Below are 23833 nucleotides of genomic sequence, written 5' to 3'. Positions count from 1 at the left end.
CCCACAGACTAGTCAAGCAACAGCCTGACATGGTCAGACCTTTCAAACTCCTCCATCACCATCCCTGGGTATGTCCTCACCGGCAGGTATAGTCAGGAAGGAGTGACCCTGGGAGTCCTCAAATTTGACTCCGGACCTCGAAGTCTCATGGCTTCAGGTCAAGCATGGGCAAGGAAACCTCCTGCTGATTACCACCTACTGCCCTCCCTCAGCTGATGAATCAGTACTCCTCCACGTTGAACACCACTTGGAAGAAGCACTGAAAGTAGCAAGGGCACAGAATGTACTCTGGGTGGAGGACTCCATCACCAAGAGTGGCTTGGTAGCACCATTACTGACCGAGCTGGCCGAGGACATAACTGCCAGTCTGGGCCTGTGACAGGTGGTGAGAGAACCAACACGAGGGAAAAACCTACTTGACAGATAACTCTGTCCATGACAGTATTGGTAGCAGTGACCACCGCACAGTCATTGTGGAGACGAAGTCCCGTCTTCACACTGAGGACACCCTCCATCGTGTTGTGTGGCACTACCACTGTGCTAAATGGGATAGATTCAGAACAGATCTAGCAGCTCAAAACTGGGCATCCATGAAGCGCTGTGGGCCATCAGTAGCAGCAGAATTCTATTCCATCACAATCTGTATCCCTCATTCTACCATTACCATCAAGCCAGGGGACCAACCCTGGTTCAACGAGTGTACAGGAGCAGCAGCAGGCGTACCTAAAAATGAGGTGGGAACACAGGACTACATGCATGCTAAAAGCGGAAGCAGCATGCTATAGACAGGGCTAAGCGATCCCACAATCAACGGATCAAAAGCTCTGCAGTTCTGCCACATCCAGTCGTGAATGGTGGTGGACCATTAAACAACTAACAGGAGGAGGAGGCTCCATGAATATCCCCATCCTCAATGTTGGTGGAGCCCAGCAGTTGAGTGCAAAAGACAAGGCTGAAGCGTTTGCAACCATCTTCAGCCAGAAGTGCCGAGTGGGTGATCCATATCAGCCTATTCCTAAAGTCCCCACCATCACAGAAGCCAGTCTTCAGCCAATTCGATTCACTCCACGTGATATCAAGAAACGACTGAGCGCACTGGATACAGCAAAGACTATGGGCCCCGACAACATCCCGGCTATCGTGCCGAAGACTTGTGCTCCAGAATTAGCCGCGCCTCCAGCCAAGCTGTTCCAGTACAGCTACAACACTGGCATCTATCCGACAATGTGGAAAACTGCCCAGGTATGTCCTGTCCACAAAAAGCAGGACAAATCCAACCCGGCCAATTACCGCCCAATCAGTCTACTCTCAATCATCAGCAAAGTGATGGAAGGTGTCATCGACAGTGCTATCAAGCGGCACTTACTCACCCATAACGTGCTCACTGATGCCCAGTTTGGGTTCCGCCAAGACCACTCGGCTCCTGACCTCATTACAGCCTTGGTCCAAACATGGACAAAGGAGCTGAATTCCAGAGGTGAGGTGAGTGACTGCCCTCGACATCAAGGCAGCATTTGACCAAGTGTGGCATCAAGGAGCCCTAGTAAAACTGAAGTCAATGGGAATCGGGGGGAAAACTCTCCACTGGCTGGAGTCATACCTAGCACAAAGGAAGATGGTTATGGTGATTGAAGGTCAATCATCACAGCCCCAGGACATCACTGCAGGAGTTCCACAGGGCAGTGTCCTAGGCCCAACAATCTTCAGCTGCTTCATCAATGACCTTCCCTCTAACATAAGGTCAGAAATGGGGATATTCGCTGATGACTGCACAGTGCTCAGCGCCACTCACAACTCTTCAGATAATGAAGCAGTCTATGCCCTCATGCAACAAGACCTTGATGACGTTCAGGCTTGGGCTGATAAGTGGCAGGTAACATTTGCGCCACAGAAGGGCCAGGCACATATGACTATCTCCAATAAGCGAGAGTCTAACCACCTCCCCATGACATTCAATGGCATTACCATCGCCGAATCCCCCACCAACAACATCCTGGGGGTCACCATTGACCAGAAACTTAACTGGAACAACCACATAAATAATGTGGCAACAAGAGCAGGTCAGAGGCTAGGTATTCTGTGGCAAGTGTCTCACCTCCTGACTCCCCAAAGCCTTTCCACAAGGCACAAGTAAGGAGTGTGATGGAATACTCTCCACTTGCCTAGATGAGTGCATCTCCAACAACAATCAAGAAGCTCTACACTATCCAGGATAAAGCAGCCCGCTTGACTGGCACCCCATCTACCACCTTAAACATTCACTCCCTCCATCACTGGTGTACCGTGGCTGCAGTGTGTACCATCTACAAGATGCACTGCAGCAACTCGCCAAGGCTTCTTCGGCAGCACCTCCCAAACCCGCGACCTCTTCTACCTATAAGGACAAGGGCAGCAGGCGCATGGGAACACCTCCACCTCCAAGTTCCTCTCCAAGTCACACACCGTCCTGACTTAGAAATATATCGCCGTTCTTTTATCATCGCTGTGTCAAAATCCTGGAACTCCCTCCCTAACTGTGGGAGTACCTTCACCACACAGACTGCAGCAGTTCAAGGCGGCGGCTCAGCACCACCTTCTCGAGGGCAATTAGGGATGGACAATAAATGCTGGCCTTGCCAGCGACGCCCAAATCCCATAAACGAATAAAAAAAATTGTGGTATTTTAAGCGCAAGTTTGCGTTCAGCGCAACTCAAGTTTCCGTGATCTTTTGCGCTAGTTTTAAAAACATTGCGCTAGAAGCAGTCCCCGCCCACAAAAGTGACCACGCCCCCAGGGTGAATTAATCACCATTGGGAGTTTCTACAAATTGCACGCGTTTGCAGTCCCTCAAGGAGGGCTCAAAAATTAAGCTGGATCTTTTGGGCGCAAGGACACTAATAAGTATGCTTTGAACGGTTTTGAATGATTTTTTAAAAATTTACTAAGGAACTGACTACTGCACCTCAGCATTTAAAAAAAAAAGTTATTTTCAGTAATTTAAAATCAGGTTACTTACGGTTGGTGGATTGACATGGATTTAAAATGCTTATTTTTGTGATAGACCCATTTTCAGCTGTAGTAATCAAACGTTACTAAGTTACCACTCTTAAATAGATCAAGGAATATTTCTTAAAGCAAATTTAAAAAAATAAATTACATTTTAAAACGCTGCCCAATTGAGCTGGCTCATGGCAAATTTTGTGTTCGGCAATATGGAAATGAGCTTGAGCGGAAACTTGGGGGGGGAAAAGCACTTTACAAAACGGGCGCAATTTGCACCGGAATCACCAGTTTCACCCAAAGTGGAAATTCTACCCCGTACATGTTCAAAAAGTATTGCAAGTTGTGACCACCCATTCAAAGTAAGGTTGCAAATAATGTAATAAATTCTGCATTAGGCGCAAGTGTGTACCTCGATCAGGAGACATATTCAAGTTTACATTTCACAAGCTGAATCACCAGAGGGAATGCAACAGTTCATGGGCATTTGTAATGTGCCCCTGCTCCAAAGAACTCCTTCTGTTCTGAAGTCTGTCTGATTGCCAACAGTCTTGTTAATCTTTTTTTTAGGCCTTTCCAGTCTCAAGGGAACATACTTAATTTTAAGTTGAATGAACCACTTACAAAGTTGTCTGGTTCTTCAATTTTTGAAAAGGGAAGTAAAGTTCATGTTAACTGGAGCCAGCCAAATGCACTATTATAATGGGAGCAGGTTTTATAATGGGAGAACTGCATTTTTCCATTTTGATAATGTAATTAAATTCAAGATTTATGTCAGTGACTTTCCAACAATATAATTAGATTGCAATTTATAAAGTGTAAGTAACAACTTATAAATTGCTTTCTTGCGAGTGATAAGTATAATACTTTCAGAAGCAAAATACTGCAGATGCTGGAAATCTGAAATAAAAACAGAAAATGCTGGAAATACTCAGCAGGTCAGGCAGCATCTGAGGAGAGAGAAACAGCGTTAACGTTTCAGGGCGATGACCTTTCGAGGATCAACCTGAAACATTAACTCTGTTTCTCTCTCCACAGATGCTGCCTGACCTGCTGAGTATTTCCAGCATTTTCTGTTTTTATTTAATACTTTCAGACATCAGTAGCAAAATTAAAAATGGATAAAGTCTCTGATGGCGCCCACCCTGATGTCTAGATAAATTCACCAAAAATATTTTAAAAAGTTATAAAACTGATTGCATATTTTAAAAGCTCTAAAATGTATCTGGAACCTAGAGGGTTAAATTCCACTTCCTCTCAACAAGCTTACTCTTGCCACATCGATAGATAGTCTATAAATTGCTCTTGTAGTGAACCACTCCACACAATCCTCTCAGGATTACTATAGTCTGCAGTTTCTTTAATCATTTTAATAAATGTCAGCCCCATCCCCATCAGCTAGGTTTAAAAATGTGTGCCAGCAACTTCCGCAGCGTGCTCTGACAGAACCCCCGGTGAAAAGGTGTTCATAGTTTTTAACCATTTACGATGATTCTCCAAGGGTTCTGCCAATCTCCCGCTTGAAGTTACGGCAGATGATCAGGAGAATCCCACTTTCACCTTGTGATATGTTTCAGCTGGCAAAAGTTGAGGAGAATGAGCTGCCTACACAAATGGCAGCACACATAAATTGTGTTGGGATAAATGGGAGATCTTTAACATGAAGTACTTACTGGAAAAGATAATCCAGAGGTCAGAAAATGCCTATCGTGGAGGAATAAAGCAAAAGGCACTGGAGGCAGATCAGAATAAAGTGAGAGCAGAGAACAAGTAATTAGCAAAGGCTATCAAGGACGCTGACTTCTTCTGTCTTGTCTTTAGTATTTCTTATTCTATTTCAACACTCTCAATTGGTTTTGCTTAGTTGTCTGTCTTACCACCACCGCCCCCCCCCCCCCACCCCACCACCAGCCTTTTTAGCTAGCATCAGCTGTGTAGCGTTGAGGGAATGCTGCCTGTGTCAGATAGGTGGATTTGTCAAATCTTTTTTTAATAAACTATTGTTGAGATGTTGGTAGTCATTTTAAATTGATTACTGCAGCAGCTGGGCTAGTGAGAATATATAGGCATCAACAGGCACCAGCCATGGCCTTTTATGGTCACTTGCCACTGGTTTGCAGAGACAGAGCATGCGTCTTGTGTGGATACATTTTTAATAGCAAACTCTATAACAGTAGATGTACTTCAAAGTAAATTAATCTAATGGCTTGCTTTGTTCTGTGAATGATCAACTGAGTAAAATGGGATTTTGTAACTCGACGAAAGATGGATGTGGGTCTAGCATCTATTGTGTGGATCAGGCCAGGGCCATTTTGTCCTCAAGATGTGGATTGGCTGCGAGAGCTGACATGGAGTTGCAGGTTTCTCACAGCAGAGTGTCTCTGTAGCAGGGGTTAATGGACAACTGCAAACTGTGAAATGAATTCTGTGGATGGATTAAGTTCTTCCTGTTTCATCAATGTGGAAGGAAACATATGATGGCTCCACTGGGGTAGATGCAACCTCACATACAAGTTTTGTATTACAGATGCTGGTCCAAGTTCACTGTTATTAGGAGAGTTAGTGAAACATTGTGATATTATTATTTTGCTGAACTGAAGAGCTAAAAGTTAAATATTGCAAGTTAATGAAATCTGGTGTACTGATCACTATTGTTCAATTTCTACTTTAAAAAAACCCCAATTTAAACTAGGAGGACCTGAAAGGATGTGTCATTTCTCGTGAGAAATTTACAGCAACAAAGTTTTCTATTCAAGCATGTCCAACACTAAATTATAATCGTTGCTGCAACAACATGCATTTATAGAGTGCCTTTAACATAAAATATGTCCCAAGGTGCTTCACAGACAGGCGTACAAAAAATAGACACAAAGCTGGGAAAGGAGAGATTAGAAGGGGTGACTGAAAGTTTTGTCAAAGAGATGGGAAGCAGATGGTGGTCAGGAGTCGATGGTGGAGTGGAGCAGACAGATCGCCGGGAGGGTGGGTGGGGAGCAGACATATCGCAGGGGGGGTGGGGTTTACTGAGTAGTTTGTGGAAACACTCCTACTCCTACTGGCCCACAATCAGTGCATAAAGGCACTTACCTCATGGATTCAGCCCTTCTCCCCTCCTTTCACCTGCTGGGTTTCTCAAGCCCGGTCGACACGAGTTAAAAATAGAATTACTGTTAAAATGAAGGCATGCAGCCTCATTATAACATTTAAATTACCAACCCACCTCCCGCGAGTGGATTGGTCGTCCGCTCCTCGTCCCGCTTCCGTTAAAACTGCTCGAAGCAGTTTGGGTTCCTGTTTCAGATTTTTTGAATTTTAACCTCTGACCCGACCCCAGCCCAGTTTTTGGGTGTTAAGATTCAGCCATTCAAGGTATGTACAAGGTTTTCAGCGGTTAAAGAAGGTACAGAGGTTGGCAGTGCTGAGGTGAAAGTAAGCAGTCTTTGCCATTCAGAGGATGTCTGATCTGAAACTCAGCTCAGGATTATAAAGGGAAATCAAGGTTGCAAATAGCTTGGTACAGTCTGAGACAGTGACTGGAGTGGGCGATGAAATCAGTAACACACGTTTGTGCTGTGCGCTGAAAGTAACAGCTTCAGTTTTCCCTATAAATAAGAACAGAAAATGCTCGAAAAACTCAGCAGGCCAGGCAACATCCATGGGGAGAGAAATAGAGTTAACGTTTCAGGTCGATGACCCTTCATCAGAACTGAGAAAAAAGGCAGGAAATGAAACAGATTAAAAGGCCAGTTTGGGGGCTGGGAAATGGGGGAGGGGATGAAAGAACAAAAGGGAAGTGAAGAGACATTAAGAGGTATTCAAGACGAGTGTTCCACATAACCCACGAAAAGGCAGGCATAGCTAGGACCCATGCGGGTACCCATAGCAACACCTTGGAGGAGATGAATGGAGTCAAAGGAGAAGTTGTTCAATGTGAGAACAAGTTCAGCCAGGCGGAGGAGGGTGGTGGTGGATGGGGACTGGTTGGGCCTCTGTTCAAGGAAGAAGCGGAGCGCCCTCAGGCCATCCTGATGGGGGATGGAGGTGTAGAGGGATTGTGCGTCCATGGTGAAAAGGAGGCGGTTGGGGCCAGGAAACTGGAAACAGGTCCTAGCTATGCCTGCCTTTTCGTGGTATATGTGGAACACTCTTTGTTCCAGTCCTACTCTGGTCCCCTTCCTCACCTCTTTTTCCGGTACATTGATGACTGTATCGGTGCCGTTTCCTGCTCTCGCCCTGAACTAGACAATTTCATTCACTTTGCCTCCAATTTCCACCCTTCCCTCACCTTCACATGGTCCATCTCCGACTCTTCCCTTCCTCAGCTTCTCTAGGGATAGATTATTGACCAACATTCACTACAAGCCCACTGACTCCCACAGCTACCTGGACTACACTTCCTCCCACACCACCTCCTGTAAGGACTCTATTCCATTCTCCCAGTTTCTCCGTCTCGTCTCTGCCGCATCTGCTCTGACGATGCCACCTTCCACATCAGTGCTGCCGACATGTCTTCCTTTTTCCTCAACCGAGGATTCCCCTCTACCGTGGTTGACACGGCCCTCGACCATGTCCGTTCTATCTCCCGCACTTCTGCCCTCCCTCCTGGAACCACAATAGGGTTCCCCTTGTCCTCACCTTTCACCCCACCAGCCTCCACATTCAACGGATCATCCGCCGCCATTTCCGCCACCTCCAACGTGATCCCACCACCAAACTCATCTTCCCCTCCCCTTTCAGAATTCCGTAGGGACCGCTCCCTCCGAGACACCCTAGTCCACTCCTCTATCACCCCCAACACCCCTTCTGTAGTGTCCGTGTGTTGATAAAGACACTGAAGACAGGAGTTGGTTCATAGGTATTTACTAAGCAAAGTCTGGGGGGGGGGGGGGGGGTTCTAACGGATATACACAATATACAGGCTTATATAGCCGAGTGGCAATTACCGGCATTACAGCACACCTGGGGCTCTTAAAGGCACATACACAACACTTCCTCCCCTTTTAGCTAACCAGTACATCATATTTTAAGTAATTATTAATTACATGTTATAAGCAAAATAATATACATTGCTGTAGTTAATTAATTATAAGTTAGTCTCTCAGGAGGCTTCCCGACTCGGTCCGGATAACACCTCGGGGGTGTAGTAGTTTCTGGTGGTGTAGTAGGTTCTTCTGGCAAGGCTGATTCGGCTTGAATGCCAGTGTCGGGTTCATCGGGTTCCAGTTTCACCGGATCGGAGGTAGATATGGGTATCTCTACTTCATCGTTAGATGTATAGAGTTGTGGTGTAGGTTGTCCCTTTTCGGATGACTTTATGATTTGGTCAGCATGGTGCCTTATTATGCTTTCTCCAATGTCCACGGTATACATCAGCGGTCCTAGTCGTGTGCAGATAGTTCCAGGCTGCCATTTCTCGGTACGGTAGTCCCGGGCCAAAACCTGTTGACCTATCTGGAAGGCCCTAGTTGGCCTTTCATTCATGCCTTGAAACTGCCGGTTCTCCACGTCCCTTCTGATGTTGGGCTTGACCAAATCCAGCTGGCATCTTAGGTTTCTATTGAAGAACATCATGGCGGGAGTTTGGTTGGTAACCATATGTGTTGCATTCCTGTATGCGAATAAGAAGTTATCCACCTTGTGCTGATGTTTTATGTCTTCATTACCCATGGCCTTTATGGCCTTCTTGAAGGTCTGGACAAACCTTTCAGCCAATCCATTGGTGGCGGGATGGTATGGGGCGGACGTGTAGTGCTTAACCCCATTGTTTTTTAAGAACTTTCTGAATTTTTCGGACACAAATTGCGGTCCATTATCAGAACATATCTGTTCCGGCAGCCCATTCCTGGCAAATATGGTCCTTAATACTGTGATGGTTTTTTCCGTGGTGGTGGAGGACATCTTTATTACCTCCGGCCACTTGGAGTGTGCATCAACCGCGATTAAGAACATTGAGTCCATAAATGGACCAGCAAAGTCGATGTGCACCCTTTGCCAGGGAGATGAGGGCCACTCCCATGGATGTAGAGGGGCTTGTGGTGGAGCGTTTTGGACCTTCTGGCATCCTAGGCAGCTCTTGGTCATGTCTTCGATGTCTCCATCGATACCTGGCCACCATACAAACGCCCTAGCTAGGTTCTTCATTTTCACTCCACCCAGATGCCCCTCGTGAAGCTCCTTTAGCACTTTATCCTGGAGTTTGGGTGGAATCACCACTCTGGATCCACACATCAAGGTTCCTCGGCACACTGACAGCTGTTCTCTTCTTTGCGAGAATGCTGGCAACAGTGGTTCGCCATGTGCTGGCCATCCCTTCACTGTTAAATCGTAGACCCGTGAGAGAGTCGGGTCATTTCTCGTCTCCCTTTCAATGGCAGAATTTGTCACTGGTAGACATTCCACTATGGTAGAGTGGAACATCTCTACTGGGTCTACTGTAGGTGCCTCTTCTACCATTGGCAACGGTAGGCGCGATAAACCGTCAGCATTCCCATGCTGTTTTGACCCTTTGTATTCTATGTTGTATTGGTGAGCCCCTAGAAAAAGGGACCACCTCTGTAGCCTTTGCGCTGTCATAATGGGAACACCCTTTTTTAGGGTTGAATATGGAGATGAGGGGTTGATGGTCAGTCAACAAGGTAAATTTTTGTCCGTGTAGGTAATGGTTGAATTTCTTCACTCCCCATACCAGGCTGAGTGCTTCCCTGTCGATTTGGGCATAGTTACGCTCAGCTGAGTTTAATGAGCGTGACGCAAAAGCTATTGGCCGTTCCGAGCCATCAGGGAATTTATGGGATAATACTGCTCCTATGCCGTAAGGGGATGCATCGCACGCCAGTCTGATTGGCAGTGATGGGTTGTAATGAGCCAAAACTTCTTCGGATGTGATTAAGACTTTGCATTTATGGAAGGCACGTTTACAGTCTTCGTTCCATTTCCAAATCACTCCTCTTTGTAGAAGTTCATTAAGAGGGTGTAGAAGAGTTGATAAGTTCGGTAAAAATTTATGATAGTAATTTATTAATCCCAGGAACGACCTTAATTGTGAAACATTTTCAGGTGCTGGGGCTTTTATAACCGCTTCAATTTTTTCAGGTGACTTATGCAACCCTTCCTTATTAATTATGTGGCCACAATATGATATCTGATTTTGGAAAAATTCGCACTTGGGGCGATTCGCTCGTAGGCCCCGTTCTTTCAGCCTAGTGAGCACCTGCTCCAAATTGGCAAGGTGCTCGTTGTCGTTTTCTCCTGTTATAAGGATGTCGTCTAGGTAGCATTGAGTCCCCGGAATCCCTTGCAGGACTTGCTCCATAGCTCTTTGCCAGATAGCTGGAGCTGATGCTACTCCAAAAACCAGTCGATTGTACTGGTACAGGCCTTTGTGTGTGTTTATCGTGAGATACTTTTTAGAGGCCTCCTCAACCTCCATCTGTAGATATGCCTGTGCCAAGTCAATTTTGGTGAAACGTTTCCCTCCGGATAGTGAGGCGAAAATATCTTCTATCCTCGGAAGAGGATACTGTACTGTGTGAAGGATCGGGTTTACAGTCACCTTGAAGTCACCACAGATGCGAATTTTTCTCTGTTCTTCAGATTTATCTTTATTCAATGCTTTTTTCATGACTGGAACGATGGGTGTTGCCCATTCGCTCCAATCTATTTTGGATAATACGCCTGCTTTTTCCAAATTCTCCAGCTCTGCCTCGACTGCTGGACGTATTGCGTATGGCACCGGTCTTGCCTTAAAAAATTTGGGAATTGCTGCATCTTCCACTTTTATTGAGGCGGTGATGCCTTTCAAGGTTCCTAGTTTCTCTTGAAACACTTCTTTGGCGTAAGATGTCTTTTAATCGTTCAGGTATGATGTCATCATTGTTTTTTTCCTTACTGGTCACCGTCAGTGCCTGAATGGAGTGCCAGTCTAAACGTATCTTCCTGATCCATTCACGTCCCAACAACGGTGGACCACCATCTTGTAGAATGTATAAATACAACTTTTGTATTTCTTTGCCGTTGTATACAACAGGCACCCTTATTTTTCCTTTGGGGTATACTTTCTGCCCCGTATATGTTTTTAAGATAATGGATGTGTCTTTTAGAGGTATATGCGAAAACAGCCTCTCGTAATCCCATCGATTTATTACGGTTAGAGCTGATCCTGTATCTAGCTCCATTTTAACTGGGGACCCTGCTATTGTGAGGGTAACCCAAATGGTTTGGTAATCATCTTTGGCAAGTACATTATGTAATTTGAGACAGCTTAGTCTCTTGTTTTCGAAGTCGCTATCGCTCTTCTGGTCTTCAGAGCTACTGTCCGTCATCATTTGTACCTTCCTGTACTTTTCTTTATTGATTTTTTTTTTTCTGTCAGTGGATTTATTTTGTCCAGATAGGCATACCCGTGCAATGTGTCCAATCTTCCCACATTGCCTGCATGCTTTGTCCTTGAACCAGCAGTCCCTCTGGTTATGGGTGGATCTGCCGCAGCGATAACATCTTTCGAAACCCTGTCTCATTTCATGGGTGCCGAAGTCCTGTGTCTTTTGTTGTATCTCTGCAGCTCCTTTTGCTGCTGCTTCGTATGATACAGCCATACTGAAAGCTTTGTCCAATGCTAAATCTTTTTCAGAAAGCAGTCTTTTTTGTGTTCCTTCACTTAAGAGACCGCAAACGAATTTGTCTCGAAGATAATCTGATAGTCCTGCCCCGAATTGGCAGTACTTTGATAGCTTTCTTAATTCGGTTAGGTAATCAGCGTTACTTTCATTCTTGTGTTGATTTCTCTTGAAGAACTTGAATCGTTCCGCTATCAGCAGCAGTGTTGGGTTTAGGTGCTCCTGCAGGGTATCAACAATTTCTTTAAAATTCTTGTCCTTTGGTTTGGCTGGAGTGATTAAATTTCGTAACAGCCCGTATGTCTTTGCGCCCATTAAGTTCAGAAGTACTGAAGCTTTTTTTTCATCTTCTATTCCATTTGCAGTGCAATATACCTCTACTCTTTCCACGTATGTGGTCCAATCCTCTATTTCGCTATCAAAAGCATCAATAGTACCAGATTTAGGCATTTCAGAAAAGATATGGCGCTTCCCACGCTTTTTTTTTCTTTTCTGTAGCAAAGATATGGCGCTTCCCGCGCTTTCCCGCCGTTGCTGCCGATAACAACGCTGTTTACTGCGGTTTCCGTTCTCTTTTTTTTTAATTTACTGTTGGAGACTCGTTCCCGCCGGAGGTCTGAACGCTGACCTGTTTGCTGCGCCGGCCGTCTCCCGAGTGCTCCCTCCCAGTCCGTTATTGCTTGCCTCCGATTTCGCTGCCTGTCTCAGCTGTAGAGCCAGCCGCTGGAGCCCCAGCCTGACGCCCAGGAAGGATTAGCGCAGTACCTGCCACCAGTTTGGCCAGCTGGTGAAACCACAGCTTCTCTCACTTCCTTGAGTCTTCTGGACGCCCGAGGAATCGATGTCCTTGAGGTGCTGCCGAATTGCAGGAAAGTCCGTTTCCACTTCGTCGCCACTGTAGTGTCCGTGTGTTGATAAAGACACTGAAGACAGGAGTTGGTTCATAGGTATTTACTAAGCAAAGTCTGGGGGGGGGGGTTCTAACGGATATACACAATATACAGGCTTATATAGCCAAGTGGCAATTACCGGCATTACAGCACACCTGGGGCTCTTAAAGGCACATACACCACACCTTCCCCTGGCGCCTTCCCGTGCAAACGCAGGAGATGCAACACCTGCCCTGATACCTCCCCCCTTCCCACTGTCCAGGGCCCCAAACACCCCTACCAGGTGAAACAGCGATTTACTTGTACTTCTTGCAATCTAGTATACTGTATTCACTGCTCACGATGTGGTCTCCTTTACATTGGGGAGACCAAATGCAGATTGGGTGGCCGCTTTGCGGAACACCTCCATTCAGTCCATATGGGTGATCCCAAGCTTCCGGTCACCTGTCATTTTAATTCACTGCCCCATTCCCACTCAGACCTCACCGTCCTCGGGCTCTTGCATTGTTCCACGGAAGCTCAGCATAAGCTCGAGGAACAGCACCTCATCTTCCGATTAGGCACTTTACAGCCTTCCGGACTCAATATCGAGTTCAACAATTTCAGATCATAACCTCGGCCCCTATTACATTTTTATATATTTTTTATCCACACCTTTGGTTTGTGCCTTTTCCCTTTTTTTTCTCCCACATGGCAACTGTCTCTCATTCTGCCAGCGCATTTCACACTTCATCTAGAGCCATCTTTTGTCTCTTTACTTGTCCTATTACTATCTCGTCTCGAATACCTCTTAATGTCTCTTCACTTCCTTTTTGTTCTTTCATCCCCTCCCCCATTTCCCAGCCCCCAAACTGGCCTTTTAATCTGTTTCATTTCCTGCCTTTTTTCTCAGTTCTGATGAAGGGTCATCGACCTGAAACGTTAACTCTATTTCTCTCTCCACGGATATTGCCTGGCCTGCTGAGCTTTTCCAGCGTTTTCTGTTGTTATTTCGAATTTCCAGCATCCGCAATATTTTGCTATCGTATCAGTTTTCCCTATGTTGGGCTGGAGAAAGTATAGACTCATCCAAGACTGGATGTCGGTCAAGCGGTCTGACAACACTGAAGCAGTCAAGGGAACGACTGAGAGGTTGAGCTGAGCATCATTAGTGTACATGTGGAAACTGATCTTTGCATTTGTCAAACACATACAAGCTGCTTTTATATCAGAGTTGAATCGGCAATCCTATGCTTGCAATGGGGAACCATTCTCACAGGGAGCACATCATGAGAAATTGCAACAGTGCAGCCTATAACTTTTCTGTCTATTAATTTTACTGAGCACAAAAGTACAAGCTGTGTGCCCACCCCCCCACATTTTCCATGACAGTAGTGTGGGATTGCAGAATCAGATTTAGTAGGGTGTTAGGGTCGTAAAAACAAGTCATCGTAGCCACTGGCTTTAGATAATATGCAAGTTTACTTGGGGTGTGGCTGCCTGCTGTGCAAGGCTCATGTGCTGGGAGCCAATGGCCTCCACCACTCTACTGGCCCTTATTTGTAGAAGCTAGAGCGTCAACTTGGCTCATGTGGTAGCCCTCTCATGTTCAAGCCACTTTCATATCAGCTGGGATGGTTCGGAGAGCTAATTAGTGCGAAAATGTCTGTCTCTTGACTGCCAAGTTCACTTGCAATCTAGTCAGGTAATATAGAATAAAATATATACCTCCTGTATCTGGATACTTTTTCTCGGTTTTTCTTGATTGCTGGTCTTGTAAAGAGAGTCTCCTTTTCCCTCTTTTTTCAAAAGTTCAGAAACCTCCAGCAATTCTTTCTGAGCCTCAGCAAGATTCGAGTCAAGCTTCAGTACTTTGTTGAGATCATCAATACTAGCTGTGTAGCACTGGAAAAAAAATTACTTTTACAAAACAAAACAAAAATCTGTGCTAAGGGATATTGTAGTGACCTACATGGTTGTATTTTAAACTGATCATTTTTTTTTATTTTTTAGGAGCACCACAAAAATCTCAAACTGCTTTTATATTGGTGCTATTTTAATTCAGATTCCAGGAAACTGGTGTCCCTGAGCCAGCTCCATGCATATACATGTGGCAGAATTATGTTTAAGGCCCCGATTTTAACCCCCTTTGCTTGGTGGAAACCGGCCAAGGGCAGTTAAAATGACGGCAGTCACTTACCCTCTCTGATCCCGCTGTGTCCCGAAATTAACCTGCTCTTTTGAGCAGGCGAGCAGGACACCTGGAGGAAAGCAGCAGGGTCATGTTTAAATATGCAGATCGGGGTCCGATCTACAATTTTAGTTGGAGTACCTGAGTGGGACAGCAGCGACAGCTTCCCTGTCAGGCCAAGCCTGTTGGAAGCTGGTTTGTGGGCCAGGAGAGGCCCAGGCAGCAAGAGTTACATTTTTAAAAAAGGTTTCCTTGTGGGCCAGGAAGGGCAGGAGTGCTCCTCTGGGCTTTAGGCCTCCTTTACTCCAAAGCTTCCCCCGCACCCCCCACCTCCCTCCGATCGCCTCCAGAGTTCCCCCATTGCCCCCAACTGACTGCTAGGGACTGTTCTCATGGGTCCCCGGCTACGGCCTGCCATCGAATTCCTGCTCCCGCCCACCAGCAAGGTGGTGGATCTGGCTGGGTTCAGGCGGGACACCCGGAACATTTAGGAAATTGAGGCCCAGCTGGTATTAATGCACATCCACGCACTCTCACTCAAACCTAATATCAAATTCAATCATATTATAGTCATTATTTGCATGATATTCACTTACCGTCGGACTGTTAACTAATTCTGACTCGTTACTCATCATTAAATCAAGCATGGCCTGTTCCCTTGTTGCTTTTAAAACATATTGATCCAGAAAACTGTCACAAATACATCCTAGAAATTCGAAGTCTTTACTACTTGAGCTGTTCTGCTTCTCTCAGTCTATGTGAAAATTGAAATCGCCCATTATAACTATATTGGCCCAGAACTTGGTGTCGGGGGCTTGCCGCGCGTGCAAGCCCCCAATGTGCACTCACCCTGCGCGCCGACATCTGAAACCTGGCCCGCAGTGGATTTCCTTTCAGTGGCCAGGTTCTGATGTTGGCGCGCTGTGCTAACCTGACCCAGCGGCGTAGTTAATGCGATGTGCCGGCTGGGATCAGGTGAGCACTGTTCAGCCAATCAGGGGAGGGGAAACTTCATTCATAAGTTTGAGAGTAAGAACTGTCAAACTCATGAGAAGTACTGCACCCCAAAACACTACTTAAATTTTAAATAAAATTTAAAAAAAATCCCAATCATTAAATTAAGTATAAGTTAAAAAAAATAATTTAAACAATAATTTTTTTTTGAAAATAATAAATTTTTAATAAAAAGGGTCTAAAACTAAATTTACCTTATTGTAGATTCTTTAAAATAATAAACCTGTGGAAAAAAAAAATTCTAAATTGCACTAAAACACCACTTACCTGTAAAAATAAATACTTACGTGTGCTTTTTACAAGCGTAAAGACCGGAGGCCTTTACACATGCGCAAATCCCCCAAAACAGAGGAAATCCAAGACGCACGCGCTGCCCCCTACAGCGCACGTGCTAGCCTCTTCAACTCTTGGGTTAGAGGAGAGGAAATGCCGGTTTTCAGCGCATGCGCTGTGCATGCTGAAAACCGGCATTTCCTCCGGCCAGACGCGTGAGTACCCCTTCCGTACTCACGCGTTTGGGGAGGAATTACTGCCCCATTGTGTCTGTTACATGCTTCACTGATCTCACGTATTTTTACACACCCCCACTACATCACTACTGTCAGGATGTCTGTAGACAACTCCCACCAGAGTCGTGCATCTTTTGCTGTTCCATAGTGTTTCCACTGCCTGGTCACCCTTTACTGGTTTAAAATCCTTTTCACAGTCCTATACAGGAAACTCTTTTTTATCTGGCACTGACGGGACCGGCGTGGTGCCGGTTTATCAAAAAGTCCGGATTACAGAGAGTTATAGTTAAAAGGTACGAGAGCTCCGTACACAGTAACAAATCCAAGCTTCCCTGTTGCTTAGCAACAGCTGCAAGAAGCCCGACCACAGACCAAGCGTCCCTGTTGCTTAGCAACAAGTGCAGGAATGCCCGATTACACAGCCAAGAATCAAGAAACGGCCACTAATATGAAGAAAAACTTAATTGAACCTACTCCTGAATTTTGCCGGTTAACCGAGATTTCCAGTTGTTTGGGTGCCGGTAAATCGAGAGTTTCCTGTATATCCTTTCTGCTAGGACTGTGGTCTCAGTCTGGTTCAGGTACAGCTCCTTTCTGTCCCAGTATTTTTGCTAGTGTCTCATGAAATAGAACCCCTCCTTCCCACACCAGTCTTTCAGCCACACATTTACTTTCCTGATCAATTTATCCTTATGCCAATTAGCACGTGGCCCAGGTAGTAATCTGGAGATTACCACCCTCAACTGCTGGAACTACACATCATCCAATATCTAATATTAATATAATTATACAAAGCTAATGTTAATTTACTGTTTCACTGAGATTCATTTGGATAATCATGTGCTTGGGGACTTTTTATTATTATAATGAGCTGACCTTGAATTATGTGGTGAGGTCAGCTCATTACAGCACAGGCATTGTCAACGGTCCTGGTACAGCACAGCTAGGATCCCATATCTACCCCAAGATCTCCACACACCAGCACAACTATTATTGTTACTAATGGATAAAATTCCAGTGTTCATTCCAGTGCCTTACTTTTAATCCTCTGTAAGCCAGGGCTCTTCGGTAAAAAGCTTTTATATTAGAGGGCTCCAACTGCAGAACTGTGTTACAGTCCTCTTCAGCCTCCTTATATTGATTAAGTTTCAGATAACACAGTGCCCTAGGAAAAACAAAGCAAAATAGATCAGCTTTTGTTTAACAATGCACGTCTGTGGCATGTCGAGAAATTTTCAGAGCCACTCAGTTAACCTAAAAATGTCAAATATTGGGTGAGAAAAATTGTAGATATACATGTACACATTCCAGCAACTTCATAATGAAACGGCAACTCCTGTAATGTAGGTAATCCTACAACTGACCCCCTCTTCCAACTTGCACTCAACCCATCAAATAGAAAAGTTTAACTGAGCATGAAACAAAACTTGTTCTTTACTGAAAACCCTCCCTATCTCTAACATTTACTAGCCCTACAACCCCAGAACTCCTCTTGAGAGTCTGGCCTCTTGTGCATCCCCCCTCCCTTTGCTCCTCAATTGGTGGCAGTGCCTTCAGCATCTAGGCCCTATGCTCTGGAATTCCCTCCCTAGATCCCACCTCCTCTCCATCTCCCTGTCATCCCTTAAGAACTTCCTTGAAACCTGCCTCTTTCATCAAGCTTTTGTTCACCCCTTCTAATATTTCCTCCTTTGGCTTGACATCCATTTTTTAAATTATGTCTTTATGAAACGCCTTGGGGACAATTTTCTACATTAAAAGGTGCTATACAAATTCAACCTGTTGTAAGGTTTAATATCAATTAAATGCTCCAAACTTAGTTCAAAATAAAACACATTTTGCATCACATTCTTACCCAGCTGCAGCATATAAATGTTGACAAGGTGCGGAAGGGGTGGTGCCCATTGTTTTGAAGCACCAAAGTACAGTGCCATAGAGTGGACCACCACAGGTTAAGCACTTCCACTGCTGCATTCCTGATCTCATCTGTGCTGAATGTCAGTGAATGGAGACAAGTGCATCCTCAGGTTGGGAGGTAAAAATGAAGGTAGGAAGAAGAGTCACTGCTGGGCTGCTGTCACATACGTCCCAGTAGAGTGGCACTGCAAGAGGCCTGGAGCATGACACCTACTTTACTCAAGGACTGCTGCTCACCCTTGGACGTGTTTTTTCGATGTGACAAACTTGGTTTGTGCAACTAGCGATTGCGGTTTCCAGAGTTTGTGGAAATATGACTGGGGAAAAATGTGTGCATACAGGATTGTTGTGAAGACTCACCCATTTATTGGGGATGCCTTGGAAGTCCTGCTGCAGGAGGCACAGCAAAGGAGCATGATTCTCATTGGAGGAGAGGGGGAATCTTCTTGTGAAAACAAAGTCGCAAGCTGCCTTGATGAACATTGCACAGACAGTGAATGTAGTTGGATCTGGGAGCAAATGAGGAAGAAGTTTTCTGGTATCAGAAAGAGTCCCAAGGTAAATCTACCCATCTTTTTACATATTACAGGAAACTTTGTGTTATCTGGAGGCTAAGTGTCCGGCAAGCTCGAGCCACCGGCACAAATCAGGAGCCGTTTTGTTATGTTTTTTTTCTTCTCGTGGCTTTTTTTTTTCCAACAGTCAGGCTCTGGAAAGTCTCTCTGAAGCTGTTGCTAAGCTACAGAGACGCTTCCAAGGTACGGGCCGACTGTTTAGAAGCTGTTGCTAAGCAACAGTGTTTGTTGTCAGATACGGAGATGAAAAGTGTAAGGGGTTTTAGATCGCAGAGGTTTCTCTCTCTAGAGGCCTCTCTCTCTTGCACAGTAAAACCGTGAGTGGTTCGACCCACTCGCCCCTTAGATTCTGTACTCTGGACTTTGGGGCAGGAACTACAATGTAGAGAAAACTCTTGTAGACCAAGTTTGATGAAACGAAATGGAATTTCATTGCATAATGTAAAACAAATCAAAATGCAAGCAAAACAAGAGGGTACATGGGAGGGGAAAGCACAAACAAATCATAACGACACAGTACTAACTAAGGCAAATATAGGCATATTATATTCTACAAAGATCATCATGAAATGGGGAAAACACACAGAACATCGAGGGACAACTCATGTTAATTATACCCTTAAATGTCCACCCCCTTAAACCTATCTAGATCTGATTATGAAGGGCCAGAAACATGCTCACCAATCCGACTAGGAAGTGTAAGGTTTTGAAACAGGTCTGCGTTTGATTCTTTCAGGCGTCCCGTCTCCACGTGGTTGGTGGAGCCCCAGCGAACTGCGCCACACCTCTCTCCTGAGGTGGGGGTCGGGGATGGCTGGACATCGGCTGGTCTGGATGGATGTCGGCGGGGTCGGGGATCGTTTGCTCGACCCTGGTCAGAGGAGCCTCGGGCTGGCCCCCATCATCTTTTCTGTAGTTTTTTAATTGTCTCTTCTCCCGAGCCGGTGTGGGTCGATGGCCTCTCGTTTCGTCAACGGCCCGGGATTGGTCGATGATCTCCCGATGTTTTTCCCTGGGGCGGGACGCCAGCTCGAACAGTCTTCTTCTCCTTCTTCTAGCGATGATGGTAGCACCACGATGGCTTTCCTCGATGGCTTCTTTCCACGATGGCCGCTCCGTCTATGGCTTCCTCCCATTTTCGTTCTACCTCTGGGTTCCCAGATATACTTCTCATCAGAAGCCCCTATCTCGCGCCAAATCGGGTTAGTCTTTTGTTTTAATTTTGGCGGGCTGGGAGCACAGCGGGGTAGTTATTATATTTTAAACTGTTCTTGGATGGCCGGTAACGGGCCATCTCTGGTCTGGAATGACCTTCATTGTTTTTAATGTCCTGGTGATGTCCTTAACGGGTCCTTGATGCTCTTCTCATGAATATGAAACTGTTCCCTTTTGTCTGGTTAAACATTTAGATGGCCTTTATCTACAGGCCGATCTTGACTGGATCTGCATCCAATCTATATGTATATGTGGGTGTCTGGTTTCGTTCTCTCAGAAACAGCTTCCAGAACTTACTGTGGGCTGAATCCACAAAGCTGTCTGAGGACAGCAGGAACCATTTTAAAGTGTCCCAATAAGTTGGTCACGGGGTCTGGTGGCCATTTTGAATGCCCCTTTTTCCTAGGCTTCTTTTAAAACAGTCTTTAAAATCATGGCCTCTTCTGCCATTCGACCCTTTATAATATAAAGTTCAATTTTGCGAATCCTACAAAAGCTCCGTATGCTTCAACATAAATGCTGGTGTGTCCGGCAGTTTTGAGGGAACGGCAACAGCTCGGTCCCGTCGGTGCCGGATAGCACAAAGTTTCCTGTATTACACTTGGCGCATAAAACTCATGAAACAAATCATAGATAGAGATGGGAATCCTAGCACCTGGTAAGGGTTTTGTGCCCTGTCCACCTGATGCCCCCTTTCTATAGTGAAAGTGATGAAGGTGGTGTTCCTTGCATCTGTCACATGCGTGATTTGGCACAAGTGGTGGCTTGGAAGGATCAGGTGGCATTAATGCTTAGCATTAATTAGTGGTTACATTCACACCTACTAGAAAGGCCATTCCTATTTTAGAAATTGCGCAGTGGAGGTGTCGATGACACGTCTTGTCCGACATGCCCAGGTAGCAATGTCTGTAAATCAGATCCTGGGGTACACCGTTCTTCAGGTGTCATCACCCTTCCTTTTAGTGTCCTCTTATGAACTCATCTTCCTCATCTAAAATGCGCAGTGTTATAGGAACCCCAAAATAAACTCCCGTTCTGAGCACTTGGTTTGCTGCAGCCGCAAGCAACAATATTGGATGAAAATGTTGTAAAATAAAAATGAAGATGCGAAATGATCTTCACCACCACAACAGAAATGAATGCAAGGAGAAAAATCCAACTAGGCATCAATGTTTTCTTTTTTAAAAACCTGTTTGTCAACTTTCCCAACATAAACCTAACTTTTACAAATCCAACTTCAGCGGTCCAGGCCAGGGGCTGAAGTCACATTCCATATTTTATATGGGTGAGGTGAGTGTTGAGGGTGGAACTCGCCAGAAGAATGTGAAGTTTGGCATGGGGTCAATTAACGTAACTTTTGAGACTGTAAATGAAAGCTGGTCTGTTTCTATAATGCAAAAAAATGGTGCACAGGCCTACAGACCTGATTTTATAACCTGCACGCACCCCTATGACGCTCTGTGCTGTCAGGAGGGCCTTGCAATTTGAGGACATGTCTCTTTGAATTACTTGTGCCATATTGACACAAGTGAAGAACAGTACAGCAACGGAAGCAATCATTAATGATAAGCATATGGTTCTTCAAGTCAACATTTGAGAAAAAACGAACTTGAATGAGAGGGATTAATCACTTGGAGGGGCACAGCTGTGACTCACTTCAAACTCAATATGCATATCATTGGACCTAAAGGATACTTAGGACTAAATAGAAGTTTAAAGAATTCAAATAGACAGGGTGTGTTTTGTTAAGTTTTCATGCCACTCCGGTGAGTCAGCTACCATGGGAGCTTCTTTCTTGTAACTAAGGCGTAGATACAGATTACATTCAAACAAGTCCTTTCCATATACTAGGAAGTTAGAGTTATTTATAGATTAGAGTATGAGGCTATATTTCTTACCTGTTTGTGTAAATTGTATATTCATTGGATTTCAGTTTTAGGCATTCATTGTACTTTGCAATGGCTTCTTTGTACTGGGTCTTTTTCACAAAACTGTTCCCTTCCTGCTTCGAGGAAATAAAATGCTCTTCTATGTTTTTACCTATAAGAATTGCATACAAAACATGAACTTTTAAAACAAATCTTCAAGTATGAATGATCTGAGAGGCTCACAATCTTAAAGTACTATGCTGCACATGTGACTGTCCCTTAGAAAGCAATCAGAATGTTTACTGTACATGTACTGTTCATTATATACACACATGTTCTATGATGAACTACTGCTCAATAATCACCATTATTGACGAGCTACATAGAGGATCCCTCACTAGTGAAATAATGGTGAATTTTGAGTACTGCAACGACACATTCATATCAAGGTCTTTCACAGTACAGGAAACTCTTTTTTATCCGGCACCGACGTGTTGCCGGTTTATCAAAATTTCTGGATGACGGAGAGGGTTATCTACCCAGGCTATTTTTAAGAAAGAAAAAGAAAAAAATCAAGAAATGTGCAGTATACAGTAATTGGGTACTCGCCTACAGAATGTTGTGTTAAATGGATGGTGGAAGATGCTTGATTAAGTACAGTACTGCCAGTTGAGGGTAATCCATAACTCTTTAATTACTTAACAGTAAAACAAAACTTATAAACGACTGTACAGTACAGTATAATGTACTGTGGTTGACTGTACACTTATTCCAAGTCAACTGGTTCATCAGGAATATCCATGTCAGCTGGGTCATCAGGATCATGCACTTCAACAGATTCTTCAGGCACTTCCACTGCCTCAACTCTTTTGGAAGCTTTCCTAAACATGTCCCAGATGTCTGCTTGCTTAGTGGACTCTTGCCTTCTTTGTAGAAAGGTAGAATGCAGAATATGGAGGTGCATAGCTTCTTGGGCAGAATAGCAAGGATGCCTTTCAGCAAATTTGAGGAATAAAGCAAATCCTTCTGCAGCTTTAGCCCAAGAAATCTTCTTCTCTTCAGAAATCTCATCCTCTTCACTTTCCATCTCACTTTCCTTTTCTTTCTTTAGATTCAAAACATTCTCCATTATTTCATCATCACTTAGCATATGCACAACAGCAACTTCTCTATCTGCATCAACCCACTGCTCAATATCACTTTCACTGAGGTTACGTAGAGGGTTTGCTGGGCCTACATTTTTCACCATGCCAGCCATTTCCATTATTGTACTCCTCTTGGGACGAACATTGAACCCATGAAATTCCTCCTCTGAAGAAGAACCTTCAGCAAACAGTATAGGTCACAATTTGTGCCAGGCTTGTCTCAAAGTGTGACCTTTCACCAAGTTCCAGGAACATGCAGCATTAAAGATGGCATCTTTAAGATTGTATTCCTTCTGAAATGCGTGAATATTGTCATCTTGGCTTATCAGTTTCTGTAGGAAGTCTTTCTTGTAATGACACTTGAGATTTTGGATAACACCCTGGTCCATGGGTTGTATGAGAGAAGTTACATTTGGTGGCAAATAAATGGTGAAAATATTTCCCGAAACCAACTCGGATTCATGCGGATGGGCTCTACAATTATCAAGCAATAAAATGCATTTGTTATCTTCAGGTTTTCCTATTCTACGGAAATGTTCCCTCACAGATGGAACAAAAATATGATGGAACCAATTCGAAAAGATTTCCTTATCCATCCAAGCATTTCTTTGAGCTTTGTACTCAACAGGTAAGTGCCTCACATTTTTAAATGCACGGGGATTTTTATACTTCCCAATGACAAGAAGGTTAACCCAGTGTGATCCAACAGCGTTCGCACATGTTAGCACGGTTACACAATCTTTATTTTTCTTGTAACCTGAAGCATTAGCCTCACTAGCCCCAGCAAGCGTTGATCCTGGCAAAAACCTCCAAAATAAGCCAGTTTCATCGGCATTGTATAGCTGTGCTGGCGACAAAACATGTTGCTGCACAATCCGATTGAAACAATCGCAGTATTCTTCTGTGGCGTCGTGATCAGCTGATTTCTTCTCCCC

General features: G+C 44.7%; 1 protein-coding gene across 5 annotated transcripts in view; it reads right to left on the bottom strand.

Moving 5' to 3' along the window:
* Positions 1-23833, bottom strand: part of LOC147115157 (sperm-associated antigen 1-like) — a 169773-nt gene that overhangs the window by 10595 nt on the left and 135345 nt on the right. For all 5 annotated transcript variants that reach the window (XM_085993451.1, XM_085993453.1, XM_085993452.1 and 2 more), the window contains 3 exons: positions 21784-21925; positions 17217-17343; positions 14193-14369 (listed from right to left, as the gene is read on the bottom strand). In XM_085993451.1, the coding sequence (XP_085849577.1) occupies positions 14193-14369; positions 17217-17343; positions 21784-21925 (446 nt within the window). The remainder of the gene's footprint in view (positions 1-14192; positions 14370-17216; positions 17344-21783; positions 21926-23833) is intronic.

Source organism: Somniosus microcephalus, chromosome 7, assembly GCF_052327205.1.
Source record: "Somniosus microcephalus isolate GS21.2 chromosome 7, FLI_Smic_1.0, whole genome shotgun sequence".
NCBI lineage: Eukaryota > Metazoa > Chordata > Chondrichthyes > Squaliformes > Somniosidae > Somniosus > Somniosus microcephalus.
The sequence above is the reverse complement of the archived record's forward strand: the minus strand, read 5'-3'. Positions and strand labels throughout refer to the sequence as shown.